The 14,497-nt window shown below is 42.2% G+C and overlaps 1 protein-coding gene across 3 annotated transcripts in view; it reads right to left on the bottom strand.

The window, feature by feature from the left end:
- Positions 1-7,834: 7,834 nt before the first annotated feature.
- gigyf1a (GRB10 interacting GYF protein 1a) overlaps positions 7,835-14,497 on the bottom strand; it is a 29,829-nt gene continuing 23,166 nt past the window's right edge. For all 3 annotated transcript variants that reach the window (XM_062065381.1, XM_062065383.1, XM_062065382.1), the window contains exons 21-26: positions 14,276-14,433; positions 14,032-14,195; positions 13,898-13,942; positions 13,670-13,814; positions 9,264-12,144; positions 7,835-9,195 (exon numbers count right to left, since the gene is read on the bottom strand). In XM_062065381.1, the coding sequence (XP_061921365.1) occupies positions 12,077-12,144; positions 13,670-13,814; positions 13,898-13,942; positions 14,032-14,195; positions 14,276-14,433 (580 nt within the window). In that variant the 3' untranslated portion in view covers positions 7,835-9,195; positions 9,264-12,076. The remainder of the gene's footprint in view (positions 9,196-9,263; positions 12,145-13,669; positions 13,815-13,897; positions 13,943-14,031; positions 14,196-14,275; positions 14,434-14,497) is intronic.

Here is a 14,497-nt window from a genome sequence, read left to right as displayed (position 1 = left end):
TATTGTTTGGCACAGCCGGGCCGGAGCAGGAGGGGATAGAAAGAAGAAAACAAGAAGACAGAGGAGGAAATTGCGGGGACAGGAGGGGGTGATAAGACAGAGACAACAACAACAAAAACTGAACAACATCAGCAAACACGATATATAGAAATATGATTCGAAAAATTATAGCAAAGAAGCAGTTACCGGTAGTGAAGTAAATATTATTAACAATGAACATTATTGCAGCACAAAAGGAGCAATACAAATACCAAAAAAAATAGCACTATTGATAATGAATAACAATATTTACTTCTATTATCAACAATACAATTGTTTCAAATGCAACAATACATATATGTAATAAAAACTTGAATTAAAAAAAAAAAAGAAAACAGATAAACTGAGGGGACCTTGTAGATTGATATAGTGAAATATAGTAAAAATAATAATAGTAATCCCCACCTTCTACCTTCCTAGTCACGTCCGTTGTGTCCTTGGGCAAGACACTTCACCCTTTGCCTCTGATGGCTGCTGGTTAGCACCTTGCATGGCAGCTCCCGCCATCAGTGTGTAAATGTGTGTGTGAATGGGTAAATGTGGAAATACTGTCAAAGCGCTTTGAGTACCTTGAAGGTAGAAAAGCGCTATACAAGTATAACCCATTTATCATTTATTATTTATTTAAAAATAGGTTCAGCTTTATCAGTGTGCCTTGGCAAAACATTAATATATGTCTCTCCTTATTTTTGCTCAGTGGTTATAGAGTGTCCGCCCTGAGATCGGTAGGTCATGAGTTCAAACCCCGGCCGAGTCATACCAAAGACTATGAAAAATGCTTGGCAGTCAGCATCAAGGGTTGGAATTGGGGGTTAAATTACCAAAATTACTCTCGGGCGCGGCCACCGCTGCTGCTCACTGCTCCGCTCACCTCCCAGGGGGTGAACAAGGGGATGGGTCAAATGCAGAGGTTAATTTCACCACATCTAGTGTGTGTGTGACAATCATTGGTACTTTTTTTTTTTTACTTTAACACCGTTTCAGGCTCGATTAAGTGCGTGACCAGCAGTAGCACTGACGCGGACAGGTGATTCAGAAACACATTTTTCAAAATAAAGCATAGAGTAACATTTTTTATAATGTTATTCAAACTAATTATGGCTAATAATAACTAAATGATAAACTATATACAGTATGTCCATTAATACAATATACTACTTAAATGTGTTTTTCATGTAAAAAATACCCCTAATTTTTAAGGTGTGGAGGCTTTTTTTTGCAGTGGCGGTGTTCCACATTCAAGTCCATACATGGGAAACCCTGCACGATATTAAGTCAGAAGACTATAGCTTTCAGACAATTAACCAGTTTACCTGTAGTACTAACCAAACAAGGTAATGAAAGTAACACTATCGGTAACAAAAATAGAGATAAGAATAGAATAGAAAGTACTTTACTGGGGGAAATTCAGCACCACAGTTTGCTCACAATAGACAATAATAATAATAAATAATATAATATATTATTTATATAATATATAAATAATATAAATATATTCCACATTTAAGTGCAGTCAAGGAACATATGCATTATACAGTCTGATGGCTGTCGGTATGAAGGACCTCCTGTGTCGTTCCGTGTTGCATTTTGGGAGTCTGAGCCTTCCACTGAACGTGCTCATTCTCTCCGCAAGGTCCGAGTGTAGTGGGTGGGAGGTGTTGTCCATAATGGCTAGGAGCTTTGCTAGACTTCTCCTCTCTGACAACACCGTCAAAGAGTCTAGCTCCATTCCCACCACGTTACTGGCCTTCTCTACCAACTTGTCCAGTCTGTTTGCGTCCCTGGCTCTCAGCCCGCTGCCCCAGCAGGCCACGGCGTACAAGAAGGCGCCCGCCACCACCGACTCGTAGAACATCTTCATCATATTTGTACAGACGTTGAAGGATCCTAGCCTCCCTTCTTGTAGAGTACCTCAGCGTGTTTTGACCCATTCAGCTTGTCGTCGATGTGTACTCCGAGGTATTTATAATCCTCAACCATGTCCACATCGACCCCCCTGATGGAAACAGGGGTCGCCGGAGTACTTCTCCTCCTTCCCAGGTCCACAACCAGCTCCTTGGTCTTCGTCACATTAAGCTGGAGGTGGTTCTTCCCACTCCATGTGACAAAGTCCTCCACCAGTGCCCTGTATTCCTCATCATCACCATCCTCAATACATCCCACTATTGCAGAGTCATCAGAAAACTTCTGAAGGTGGCAGGACTCTGAGTGATAGTGGAAATCGGTGGTGTAGATGAAGAGGAAGGGGGAGAGGACTGTGCCCTGCGGGGCCCCGGTGTTGCTGACCAGCCTGTCAGACACACAGTCCTGCAGTCACACGTACTGTGGTCTGTCAGTCATCAACAACCCAGGACACCAAGGGGGCCTCCACCTGCATCGTCTCCAACTTCACACCCAGCAGCCCAGGCCGTATGGTATCGAAAGCACTGGAGAAGTCAAAAAACATGACCCTCACACTGCTCGCAGGCTTGTCTAGGTGGGTGTGGGCTCGGTTCAGCAGGTAGATGACTGCGTACTCCACTCCCAGTCGGGGCTGGTAGGCGAATTGGAGTGGGTCCAGGTGGGGCTTGACCTTAGGGCGGACTTGTTCAAGGACCAACCTCTCCATGGTCTTCATGATATGGGAGGTTAGAGCCACCGGCCTGTAGTCCTTCGACGTGCTGGGTCGCGTGCACTTGGGGATGGGGACCATGCATGATGTTTTCCACAGTGTGTGGACTTTCTGCAGCCTAAGGCTCATGTTGAAGATGTGCTGGAGCACACCACACAGCTGTGGGGCGCAGGCTTTGAGCACCATGGGGCTCACACCGTCAGGACCCGCGGCCTTGCCTGTGTGTAACACAGTGGTACTTCAAGATTGCCCCAACTTAAGGGTGTTTTGAGACAAGAGCTATCTTTTTGCTAATTGTTATGCTTTAAGTTGCAAGTAAAAGGTTTGGTTACAAACACCCCCACCATTAGTTGGCGTAGTAAATGCCAGTGAACCCCGAAACAGCTGCCCAAAACATTTGGTCTTACACTCTAGCATTAGCTTATAGCTACAGATCACAGGGTTTCCACTTGATGTGTTTGATTGTGGCGGTGCGCCACGGCAATATATTAGCCGCCACACCTTACAAATTAGTATCACTATTCTTTATTTATTTTAAATTGCCTTTCAAATGTCTATTCTTGGTGTTGGATTTTATCAAATAAATGTCCCCCAAAAATGCGATTTATACTCCAGTACGACGTATATATGTTTTTTTCCTTCTTTATTGTGCATTTTTGGCCGGTGCGACGTATACTCCGGAGCGACTTAATAGTCCGAAAAATACGGTATCATAGCAAATGATGTGAAGACGTCAAATTGACCACCCCCCTCTGAACCACGCCCCCACCGCCACAAGTAAGCAGAGCTATTCAACTACATAATGAAGAGGGCGGCAGTTTCAAGAGCCCAAGGGCTCAAGGGGCCGGACATCTAATTGTGGATGTTTCGTCAGAAAGTGCCTCCGCTGGTTATATTTCTGAGACTGCGTTTGCGTACTTGCAAAGTAAACACAGAGGATTTCACACTGGACTGTCAATAAATGTATTATTCTGCCCTTGTTCCCAGCGTGTGCAGCTAGTTAACAGTATAAAGAAAAAGAAGCTTTAGTTTTTGTTAAGAATTGATGTTCCTTCTTTTAAATTATTTTCATTCCTTAGTTGTATTTCTTGCACTTCTTCCTTTATTTAGGTTATTTAAGACTGAAAATACAAACATAAAATAAACATAACAAAAGAAAACATCCAATGTGTATTTTACATAAATAATGTCCATTGTGAATCTTACATAATTAAAATAGAAGGTTAGTGTTAATATATTCACACAATGAAATACAAATGTTTACACATACAGAAATTGCACATTCACACACCAAACATTGTGAGGCATCACTATTAGCGGTGTCGCCCTCTACTGATCAAATTTAGCACTACATGTATTAAATGAGCTTTTCTCCCCAAAGTTATTCTCAGCCAAAAAAACAACACAACCATGAATACAAAAGACATCAGGAAGTCAGCAATTTCTATACAAAACTAACAAAATATATTAATGCACAAATGATATCTACTTACAAATGTTTGACCAAGTTTCGTAATGAAGCTTACACGCTGGGATTTCTTCCATTATTGCTGCTTGTCTGGATCAATATGTCCGTCGCTTAAAAGGTCCGGCATTTTCGAGCATTTTCTAGGGGAAGAACCTTCATACCTTGTTGTCCAGTTTTTGTTAAAAGTCAGATTTTTGGAATGTATTTTGATTTTTTTCCCAAATTTAATGAGTCATCGCCACACTGCTGCTTCACTGTGACACACATGCTTCACTGTTGCGCCCTTTGGGGTGACGGGAGTACTGCACACATGATGAACCCTAGTTTTAATGGTTTCATCAAGCCTATTTTGGTGATGTTCTGCAGGCCAAATAAAAAGCAGTGGCGGGGCCGCCAGTTACATACACCTGATCTAGGGGAAAACCCTGGATCGACATCAGTTTTTTTTCCAAACAGGGAAAAGAAAAAAGTAAGTTGAAGGAAAATACTGAGACCTCGAAGTGGATGATATTTATTGAATTAAAGAAATAAATAATCAAAAAAATGACAGCGCATGTAGTTGACTTTGTGAAGCAGTTTGAGCGTATTACTGCCAGTGTGCACCATACTGAAGCAAAATGAGTTTAACATCAGCCAAAATAATATTGAAACAGCTGAGATAGGCTCCAGCACCCCCCGCGACCCCAAAAGGGACAAGCGGTAGAAAATGGATGGATGGACGGTGGACATTTATCCATGACAATATGGAGAAGCTGCTGATGGGTTCGACGGAAAAGCAGCTGGGAGGAAATACGGTAGAAGTCTACTCTCCAAAGTAAATGTTGTACATTAGTGGTACATTACTACATAAAACTACTGTAGTTGTTTGTACTACATTCTATTGTATTGGGTTTTTTTTTCATAAAGAAATACAAACATGTGTGCTTACAGACTGTATCCCTGCAGACTGTATTGATCTATATTGATATATAATGTATATATTGTGTTTTTTATGTTGATTTAATAAAAATAATAATAAAAAAAGTTTATTTTTATTTTATTTTTTTAACATTGTGGTTGGGGACCACTGCTCTAGAGGACTAATCAAACACGCTAAGTAAGCTAAAAAAACTACAAAAACACTCACCATCTCAGCCAGCACATCCCAGTTGTAAGTGTAAGTCTCAGGAGGAAGATTGTATACACGAAGCACATTGTCTGCACTGTTGCTCAGGATGCATGAACCATCCGGAGCCCTTAAGAAAGAGGGCAACACAGTAAACAGCATGTTAGTAATGTGCTCACACACACACACAGTACAATATCCAGCCAACCATCCATTTTCTACCCCTTGTCCCTTCTGGGGTCCGGGGGGAGTGGAGCCTATCCCAGGTGCAGGGTACACCTTGGACAAGCCGCTACCTCATCGCATTGCCAACACAAATAGACAATCATTCACACACTAGGGCCAATTTCGTGATGACAAACAGCATATCCCCAGCATGTCTTTGGAGGTGGGAGGAAGTACCCAAAGGGAACCGGCTCAGTGGCCTTGTGGTTAGTGTCCGCCCTGAGATTGGTAGGTCGTGATTCAAACCCTGGCCCAGTCACAACAGAGACTATAAAAATGGGACCCATTGCCTCCCTGCTTGGACCTCAGCATCAAGGGTTGGAATTGGGGGTTAAATCACCAAAATGATTCCCAAGCGCGGCCACCGCTGCTGCTCACTGCTCCCCTCACATCCCAGGGGGTGGAACAAGGGGATGGGTCAAATGCAGGTGGTAATTTCACCACACCTAGTGTGTGTGACTATCAGTGGTACTTTTACTTTTAACTTTAACCCACGCAGTCACAGGGAGAACATGCAAACTCAACACAGCAAGATCCCGAGCCCAGGAATCGAATTATATTACTGGTATTATCATTATTACCATTTGCAGCCTTTGAGGTAATTCTCTGGGAAGTTGGAGTATTCACTCCAGGAGCTAGTCAGCACTTGGGGAGTCTGGGAGAAGTCGAAGGCAAGGCTATGGGCAAAGAAGCACTATCAGAGAGACACTAATAAAATTATATTTACAATTCCTCCACTTACTGTTGGGCTTCAGGCACCTCATCAGTCACTTCAGTCACCTCATCCTTCTCTTCTGGTTGCATCTCTTCTTCCTTTGAAGGAGCATCATTGCCTATGTTGCCATTTTGAGGGCACTGCTCCCCCTGAGTGTCCATACTTGCAGCCTTCACCGTCACTTTATCATCGGCGTGGAGGGGAGCTCCTTGAGAACATGATTTCAAGCAAAGGTTCAAAAACATAATTCCCTCATCAATAGACAACATTGGGCAATAGCTTTGCCGTTTTTAAACAATAACGTGCTAGCATGCCCCCTTATGGTTGTCTCTCAACCATTGAGAGACGCAAAGCATGTGACCTGATTTAAGGCTAAGTAAGTAATATTGTCTCCCCATAAGTATATAAATGCTCATTTACTTTGGTCATCCTGCTCCATGTTTGCTTGTCCTGGTGTATCTCCATGCATCACAGGAGGGTCGAGGATCCAATCCTGCCCTTGTGCCTTGTCGCACAACCGAGCACGTTTGGCGGGAGAGATGGTTCCTTCGTCAACCTCTGGCACCGGCTCCTGTTGAGGGTACTCGCTATTTGCTTCCACTACTCTGTCGTCCAAGTTGGCACCAGTGTCCGCCATGTTTTTGTTCCTCAGGGCAGCCTACGACGTGCACCCCCAGGTGGCGGGTAGTCAGCGATGTATAGCTGGGGTCAGACTTCTTTCTGCAGTGTGGCTTTCTGAATAGGCTGGCGGGCGAGGACATCACAGCACCCGCAAGACAGGGCCTGCGAAAAAAAGGTCAAGGGGTGTCCTATTAGAAGGTGACAACTTGCTCATTCAACAAACAATGCAAATGCACGCTGTTAACATTCAGCTATGGAACACCACCTGTAGCCATCCAATTGCTGTTCCCTATGTTTTGCTACAAATATAAATAATGTGTCACACAGTTAGCTTTCAAATATGCTTAGCAGTATAGTACATGGGCACAACAAAACAGGCGCTCGATTATGTAAATAGCAACATCGCACCTTATGTTAACATTAGTACATGCTAACGTTTATGTAAATAGCAACATTGCACCTTATGTTAACATTAGTATATGCTAACATTTATGTAAATAGCAACATTGCACCTTATGTTAACATTACTACATGCTAACGTTTATGTAAATAACAACATTGCACCTCATGTTAACATTAGTATATGCTAACGTTTATGTAAATAACAACATTGCACCTCATGTTAACATTAGTATATGCTAACATTTATGTAGATAGCAACATTGCACCTTATGTTAACAATAGTATATGCTAACGTTTATGTAAAAAAGCAGCGTTGCACCGTATGTTAACATTAGTACATGCTAACGTTTATGTAAATACTAGCAGTGCAACTTATGTTAGCTTTAGCATATGCTAACAGTTACCTACCCGAGTTGTGGCTTTCTCGGTCAAGCTTCAGTTTCACCAACAGTGGTTTAAATCCTTCCCGGGTCGAGGTGAAGTTTTCGCAACGGTTACTGGTTATGTGAACGCGTTTTTCACTTCCGAAGCGCAATTTTTCCCATCGGAGAAGACCCGACCACCTTAGGCGGCCATGCGTTACACAAGTATCGCGAGATTCACTTTGTGGCACCGGGCGTGATTTCAGTCAAGTACAACGAAAAGGACTGTTGCTAACTGTTATTTATTTTTTTCTTCAGACAAAAAAAATATGTACATATATTTCGGTTGCTCTCTTCGGTTCGGCTTATAGTTACCTTTTTCTAAAAAAAAAAAAAAAAATCGAAGACTAAAGCGAAAGGAACTGAGCTGACCCTTTATATACGTCATTTTACTTCTCGGGGAAGTCAATAAATTAGATTTTGTTAAATTAGGATTATTTGGACCAGTGTTTTTCTTGAAGCTACAGAAAACCGGATCAAATTTGAAGCTGTCACAGTTATTTATTTTAAGTTTATTTGAAATGCAGCAAATTAATTTCCAAATTTGTAATTCTTTAATCAGACACAAACTTCAACTAAACGTCAGATCTAATAGCATTTTTGCAGCACTGTTTGCAGTAAAACCACCATGTGGATAATTGATGAAAACCAAATATCCAATTTAGGCACCAAATTCTGGGGAACTGTCAGAACGTTCATTGATATTCGAGAATTATCTAGTTCGCTTCAAGGTTTAACATGTTGCATTGCGTGGAAACAAAAGTGTGCTTTTGGGCCTTTTCAGCTCAGCTCCTAACAGGACAGACTCCAGTCCTAATTCAGTCTACAATTATCGCTACAAACCCACTCTTCAATAAAAGAAAACCAAAACCAAAACCAAAGAAACAAAAAACACCAACCAGCAGCCAAACAAAAGAAGAAATATACATATATCAGGGTCAAGAAAAGCTTGTCGTTCTGTTCTGAAGAAAAACGCACAAAGGCGCTTTTGTTGTCATTTCTCAGACAAAGTGGTGTCCGACTTTAGCACATTATCCCATTTTATCTGTTTGCCATTCAGGACCCAACTGTACAGTTTTAAGGCATGTTGAACTGGAGGATTAAAGCAAAACGGACTCGAAGGTGGGAACCTCAAAAACACAAAAGGTATACATTATTTACAAAGCCTTGCATTATCTGAGATGCAGTGTGTGACCCAGTGACATGTAGTGTTTCTTCAACCCCTTTGGAATCTATGTGACATGTAGCTAAGTGTGTGTATGAACATGTGTCAAAGTTTTTGTACAAGTCTTTAGTCCATCCAAATCCACAGCTTCATGGTGGCTTCTCATTCACTAGAACCCAATCCAGCTGTCCTTGCTGTCCAGACTGGCTCCATTAGGTTAAGACCTCATCAGGACCAGCCAGGCCGAGGTGGGTGACAACATCGCGTCGAAGGTCAAAAATCTCAAAGGACTTCACGCTCCTGCAGCTTCTGAAGTCGCCGTGGCGGCGGTCGGGTCGTTTCAGGAGGACGCTGAGGGTTTGTTGTCCGTTTGGCCGTGGGTTAGATCCTCTTTGCAGGGGGCAGCAAGCACGGCCAAGCTCCTGGGTGAAGAAGAAGACATGAGTACATTGAGCAAACAGTCTTAATAGATCGAGCATGTACGCCTTACCAGAACCTAAGATTTGTCTTTGCGTCGTCATTCTCAAGGCAGCTGAGCAGACACCGCCTCAAAATACAAAACAAAAAAATCACTGCCCTTGAAAACAATCTTATGGCCACTGCAATGTCTATTTTGCCAATAGTCCTGAAACTGCTCAGTTCTGTTCTTTCCTTTCCCATCAGCTCAAGTCTCAGGGAAATTATTTTTTTCTTTTCCAAATGTTTTTCTCCAAAACATTCACTCGACATGAGTTTTCCTTCATTTGTTTGCATGTTTTCTCTCCGTCAACTACGATGAGTGATATAAAAATATGCTTATGTACAGGGGACTCCAGTCTTTCGGTTCATTTTGGAAATATATTTCCTCCTGCTGTGCCCCCCCCCCAAAAAAATGGTACCTCACAGCTTGAATTGAACAAAAGTGCATAGGTGAGTTGGTGAGGGCAGGGTGAGTGCTGGTAAGGACTGAGCCCAAGACTCCTATCGCCTCTCAATACCTCCTCCAACTGGTGTCGACCTGCACTCCATTCCACGAGCAAACCCCCCCCCCACCCCCACCCCTAAAAAAACTAAAACAATGAAGGTTAATCCTGGGATTTCCCCACTGTGCTCCCCATTTGAGGATCCACGGCAGTCCCAAAAAACTCCAGTTAGGAGGATTTGTGTCCAACAGCACTCACTGTCCGAATGGCAGAAGCGCACTTGCAAACCACACCCACTTAACATGGGAAATATGAAAAAACATGATCCAAAAAAAATGAAGTAAAAATGCACCCACAGATATCCATGTGGTTTGTAAACAACCAAAGATCCAGTATGGAATAGAAATAGTCCTTTCTTTTAATTCTTAGTCACCATTTGTGGACCAGGATTGTAGAGGCAGTGTGTTCAACTGTATCTATCCCCAGTTCCCCCCCCTCCTCCACAGTCTACTAAAAATAGAAAAAAAATCTTTGAAGCTTTTTTGTATTTTGTTTCCATTTTTGAAATCTTCTGGAGGAAAAAAATATCAGCACGGGTTTCTTGTCATTTTTTGGAATACATTCAATATTTTCTTAAGAAATAATACACACTTCACATGGCGAGAATGAAATAAAACAAAAAAATTAAGAAAAAAAAAACAAAAATAGCAGCCCCAAGTGCTCATTATCTTAGTCCAAATACTTTTTAAACTTTGTATATAATGTATATGTTCATTTATATATTTCTCATAAAAAAGAAAACTCGTCATTATCAAATTGCAACAACAAACAAGTAACACAATGCTAACATGACATGCACCGTGGTGTGCACCTGCACATTAAGATGCTGTATCATTTTTTTTCCTCAAGCGTCAGAAACTCGACACCTTTCATTCACAAGTTCGAGAGCTGACAAAAGGCAACGTGATCACACCCCAGGAGTAGTAACGCACTAACCTTTGGATGGATCACCCCTCGACTGAACTAGAAACATTTACGATATAGATTTATGTATAAAAAACAAAAAACATACACGCTTGACATACACTGTGCTGAGCACTGACATGCCACACTCACTCTCAAAAAAGAGCTAATGTCTCAATGGCCACGCACCCGATCCAAGTTATAGGCACAAATGTGCATTCATACACAAAAAAGCACATATATTCAAAATGAGTACCTGTAGTCTTGCCTCATTTCTATCAACTGTAAATGAACACACACAAAAACGCAAACATTGTCTCCTGTGATTCGCCTCACATTGGAACGCAACTGAGGGATAAACAAGCGGCGACCGTCGTGTGAGGAGCGCAAAGCTGACATTTTACAAGTGTATGCGTTTCATTATCGCCAAAATGGGGTTAAGAGGAAGGGTGAGAGAAAGGATGTGTTGTGCAATTGCCCTTTCTCTCTCTAACTCCACATGTAGCGCACACACACACGCACACACACACGAACATGAAAGTACAAAATAAAACGTTTTAAAAAGTCATAAATGGCCTCGTGTGTCACACACATATTGGTAGCAACTAAAAAAAAAAGACATTGTGCAGACTGGTATATTACTGACAAGAACCAATCATCACAAGTCAGTCATTCACACACACATTCACAAAAATAGTCATTTCTACAACTAACCCCCATTTTTTTATTTTTTTTATCCTTTAATATTTTTTAGGCAAGTGCAAATCTTCAAGTTTTTTGTGATCCGTTTTTCAATAGCTTTACTTTTTTATATAAACGTAAAAAAATGCTAAACAAGAGAAATATCAACAGTGTTTGTCTTTCGAGAGAAAGGATTTGCGCTCAACTTAAAGGTCCCGACTTTGAAAAGCTCACTCGACACTTCCCCTTTCCTACACTTCCAGTTGCGACGCACATAGACTGTGTGTTCGCACATAGACTGTGTGTTCACACATACCGCGTGTGCACACTGATTCTGGTCACGCGCGCACACAGACACACACACACACACACACACACGAAAAAAAATAAATTCAAATCCCATCTCATTAAAGTGCATTAGTTCATTATAAGGTGCTTAAAATGTTGAGTGCCAGAGGATACCCATCTTTCTTTGAACCCTCCCCATTTTGCACCAGCTCAAGTGATCAACTGGTGCAGCAGGAAGCCTCAGTGTATCAAAACCACGAGAAAAGTAGGTGTCGGGGGCAGGGGGCGCAACCCCAAACGGGCACCCGCAACCGCCCGATCACACCGCACCTCCTCTAAGGCTTGCTCCCTTCCCAAAATCCCTACCCCCGTCCCCACCCCCAGGTTCCCCTAGCAGTGCACATTCGTCATTTTGTCTGATTAAAAGACAGAAGGCCTCAGGTAGCTATTGCTGCTGCGCTGCGTCACATCAGTAATCCTCCACCATCTCCATCTCATTCAGGCTCAGACACTCGGCCGTATTGTGGAATGAGTAGCCTGCAGGCGGGAGAAGGCACAGGGAAGCAGGGGTCGCATCAGAGACAGTGTTAATTTTGACACCATTTTTTTTTTCTTTTCGTCAGTCATCTCAGGGCATTTGTGAATGTGAATTATATTTATATAGCGCTTTTCTCTAGTGACTCAAAGCGCTTTACATAGTGAAACCCAATATCTAAGTTACATTTAAACCAGTGTGGGTGGCACTGGGAGCAGGTGGGAAAGTGTCTTGCCCAAGGACACAACAGCAGTGACTAGGATGGCGGAAGCGGGAATCGAACCTGCAACCCTCAAGTTGCTGGAACGGCCGCTCTACCAACCGAGCTATGCCGCCCCTATCGCAACTAGGCCGCTTGGTTTGTCTTACAAGACGTTTCGCCTCTCATCCGAGTCGGCTTCATCAGTTCATGCTCATAGACTTAGATTGGTCCGATCTAGTCTTAGACTTATGACTGATGAAGCCTGCTTGGATGAGAGGCGAAACGTCTTCAAAGACAAACCAAACAGTTCAGTTGCGATCGATTGAATGCCCTGAGATTACAATAACATGGACGAATGAGAAAATTCATAGAGTTTCAGTCAGTTATTTGACAAAAATATATTTTAGTTTTAGTCAAATTTTAGTAATCTAAATCAATTTCAACAAAACTACATCATCTTTAAGCAGCTACTGTTACAATATATCTAGTAGACTAAAATATAAAGTATACAAGATACAGCCTCTTGAAAGCACCTGTATTTAGACTACTTGCAATTCATTTGTTTAACACAAAAGTAGCTAGATCTTATGGTCACGAATTATGTATTAAGTAATTTTTTAGCCTCACAGGTTGGCAATACCTTTCAGGCATTTTTCTATTTGTTTTATGCTACGTCCCTGACAAAAAAGTGTATATGTGTTGTGAAACAGAGTGCCGTAATGATGCATGCCTTCATCAATAATTTATTTATGAGCGTGGGAGACCCAGAAGCAGCAAACACACATTGACTTGCCTGCTGATGACATCATATAGCATTAACAATAAAATGTGTCCCTTTCACTTTCTCGTAGGTGTAAACATATTACGATGTGGAACATGTTAAATCCACACATATTTGTTTTGACGATGAGAAGTCCAACTTCTTCATCTCACAAGGAAAACATCTGATTGGCCCGCCTTTGTGACTCACACCACCTCTCTTTCATATGTGTGTTGTTAAAGAGCTGTGATTGGATATATTCCAAACTTGTCCCACCCATCTGCAATACCAAATTGAATATGATTGGATTTAGTTTCTGTCAACATTTTTGTCTCGATTTTATTCGTCAACAAAAATGTCAGTTCATTTTGTCATGTTTTAATCAATGCATTTTGTTTTGATTTATTATCGTCTTATTTTTGTCAAAAGGAAATAGGTTGTAACTAAGACGAAAATTATAAGTCAACGAAATTAACACTGATCACAGAGCAGAGCTAGTGGGGAAGAGAAACACTGGATTATAAAAGGAACAAACTAGGAGGGGAGGGAAAGGGAAATAACATACCTAAGATGCTGGGATCAGGGTGCAGCATCATGGGCTGTTTTTTTTTTAACTTCCCTCCTTGGTTGTCATAGAGACCACCCTTGCCCATGTGGTTGGCCTGGAACATAGACTGCAGGGCGCTTGGGTTCATACCTCGCATGGAGTCCTGTGAAAAAAAGGTGCAGGCGTGCTATCAAGACGTATGCACTCCCAATTGCAACTGGTTTGCGCAAGAGCGTCCATTTTTACCTGCAGAGGGAAGTTCATGTTCAGGCCAGCCACTTCCTTTGATAGCTGGGACAATCAAGAATAGGAGAGTTTCATATTTCACCAATATGAACGCAGAACTATTCTGTTCTTTTTTTCCTAGAGTCCAAGCTTACCTGCTGCTGCTGTCTCTGTTGGTTGGCTTTCTGTTTGGCACGTCGCTCCAGGAACTGTTTGGCGAACTCTTTGGCTTCCACTGTGTCCCCCAGGTAGGACCGGATGAAGTCCAACACTGCATAGGGAGACTCCACCTCTTTCAGGTAGGTCACAATCGTAGAAACTATGACCACAAAACCAAACCGTTAAAATCAAAGTCGGTGTCATTCATATTAATAAAGTACAGAAGTACTTCAATTTTACCATCCAGAGGAGAAGAGGAGTTGTTGGCAGAGGCGTTGAGGGCGTGCAGCATCTGCTCACACCAAGTAGTGAAGCCATCCTGAGGCTTCATGCCCTGCAAGAGCTTCAGCAGCTTGTCCTCCTCGTCTGTCCGCTTACGACGCATCAAGTACTGGTCGCTGGAGAGGGGCATGTGTATGTGAGCAGTAGGAATGAGCAAGATGGCCTAAAATCTATATTGCA

The sequence above is a fragment of the Entelurus aequoreus genome, linkage group LG12 (genome assembly GCF_033978785.1).
Source record: "Entelurus aequoreus isolate RoL-2023_Sb linkage group LG12, RoL_Eaeq_v1.1, whole genome shotgun sequence".
Taxonomy (NCBI): domain Eukaryota; kingdom Metazoa; phylum Chordata; class Actinopteri; order Syngnathiformes; family Syngnathidae; genus Entelurus; species Entelurus aequoreus.
The sequence above is the reverse complement of the archived record's forward strand: the minus strand, read 5'-3'. Positions and strand labels throughout refer to the sequence as shown.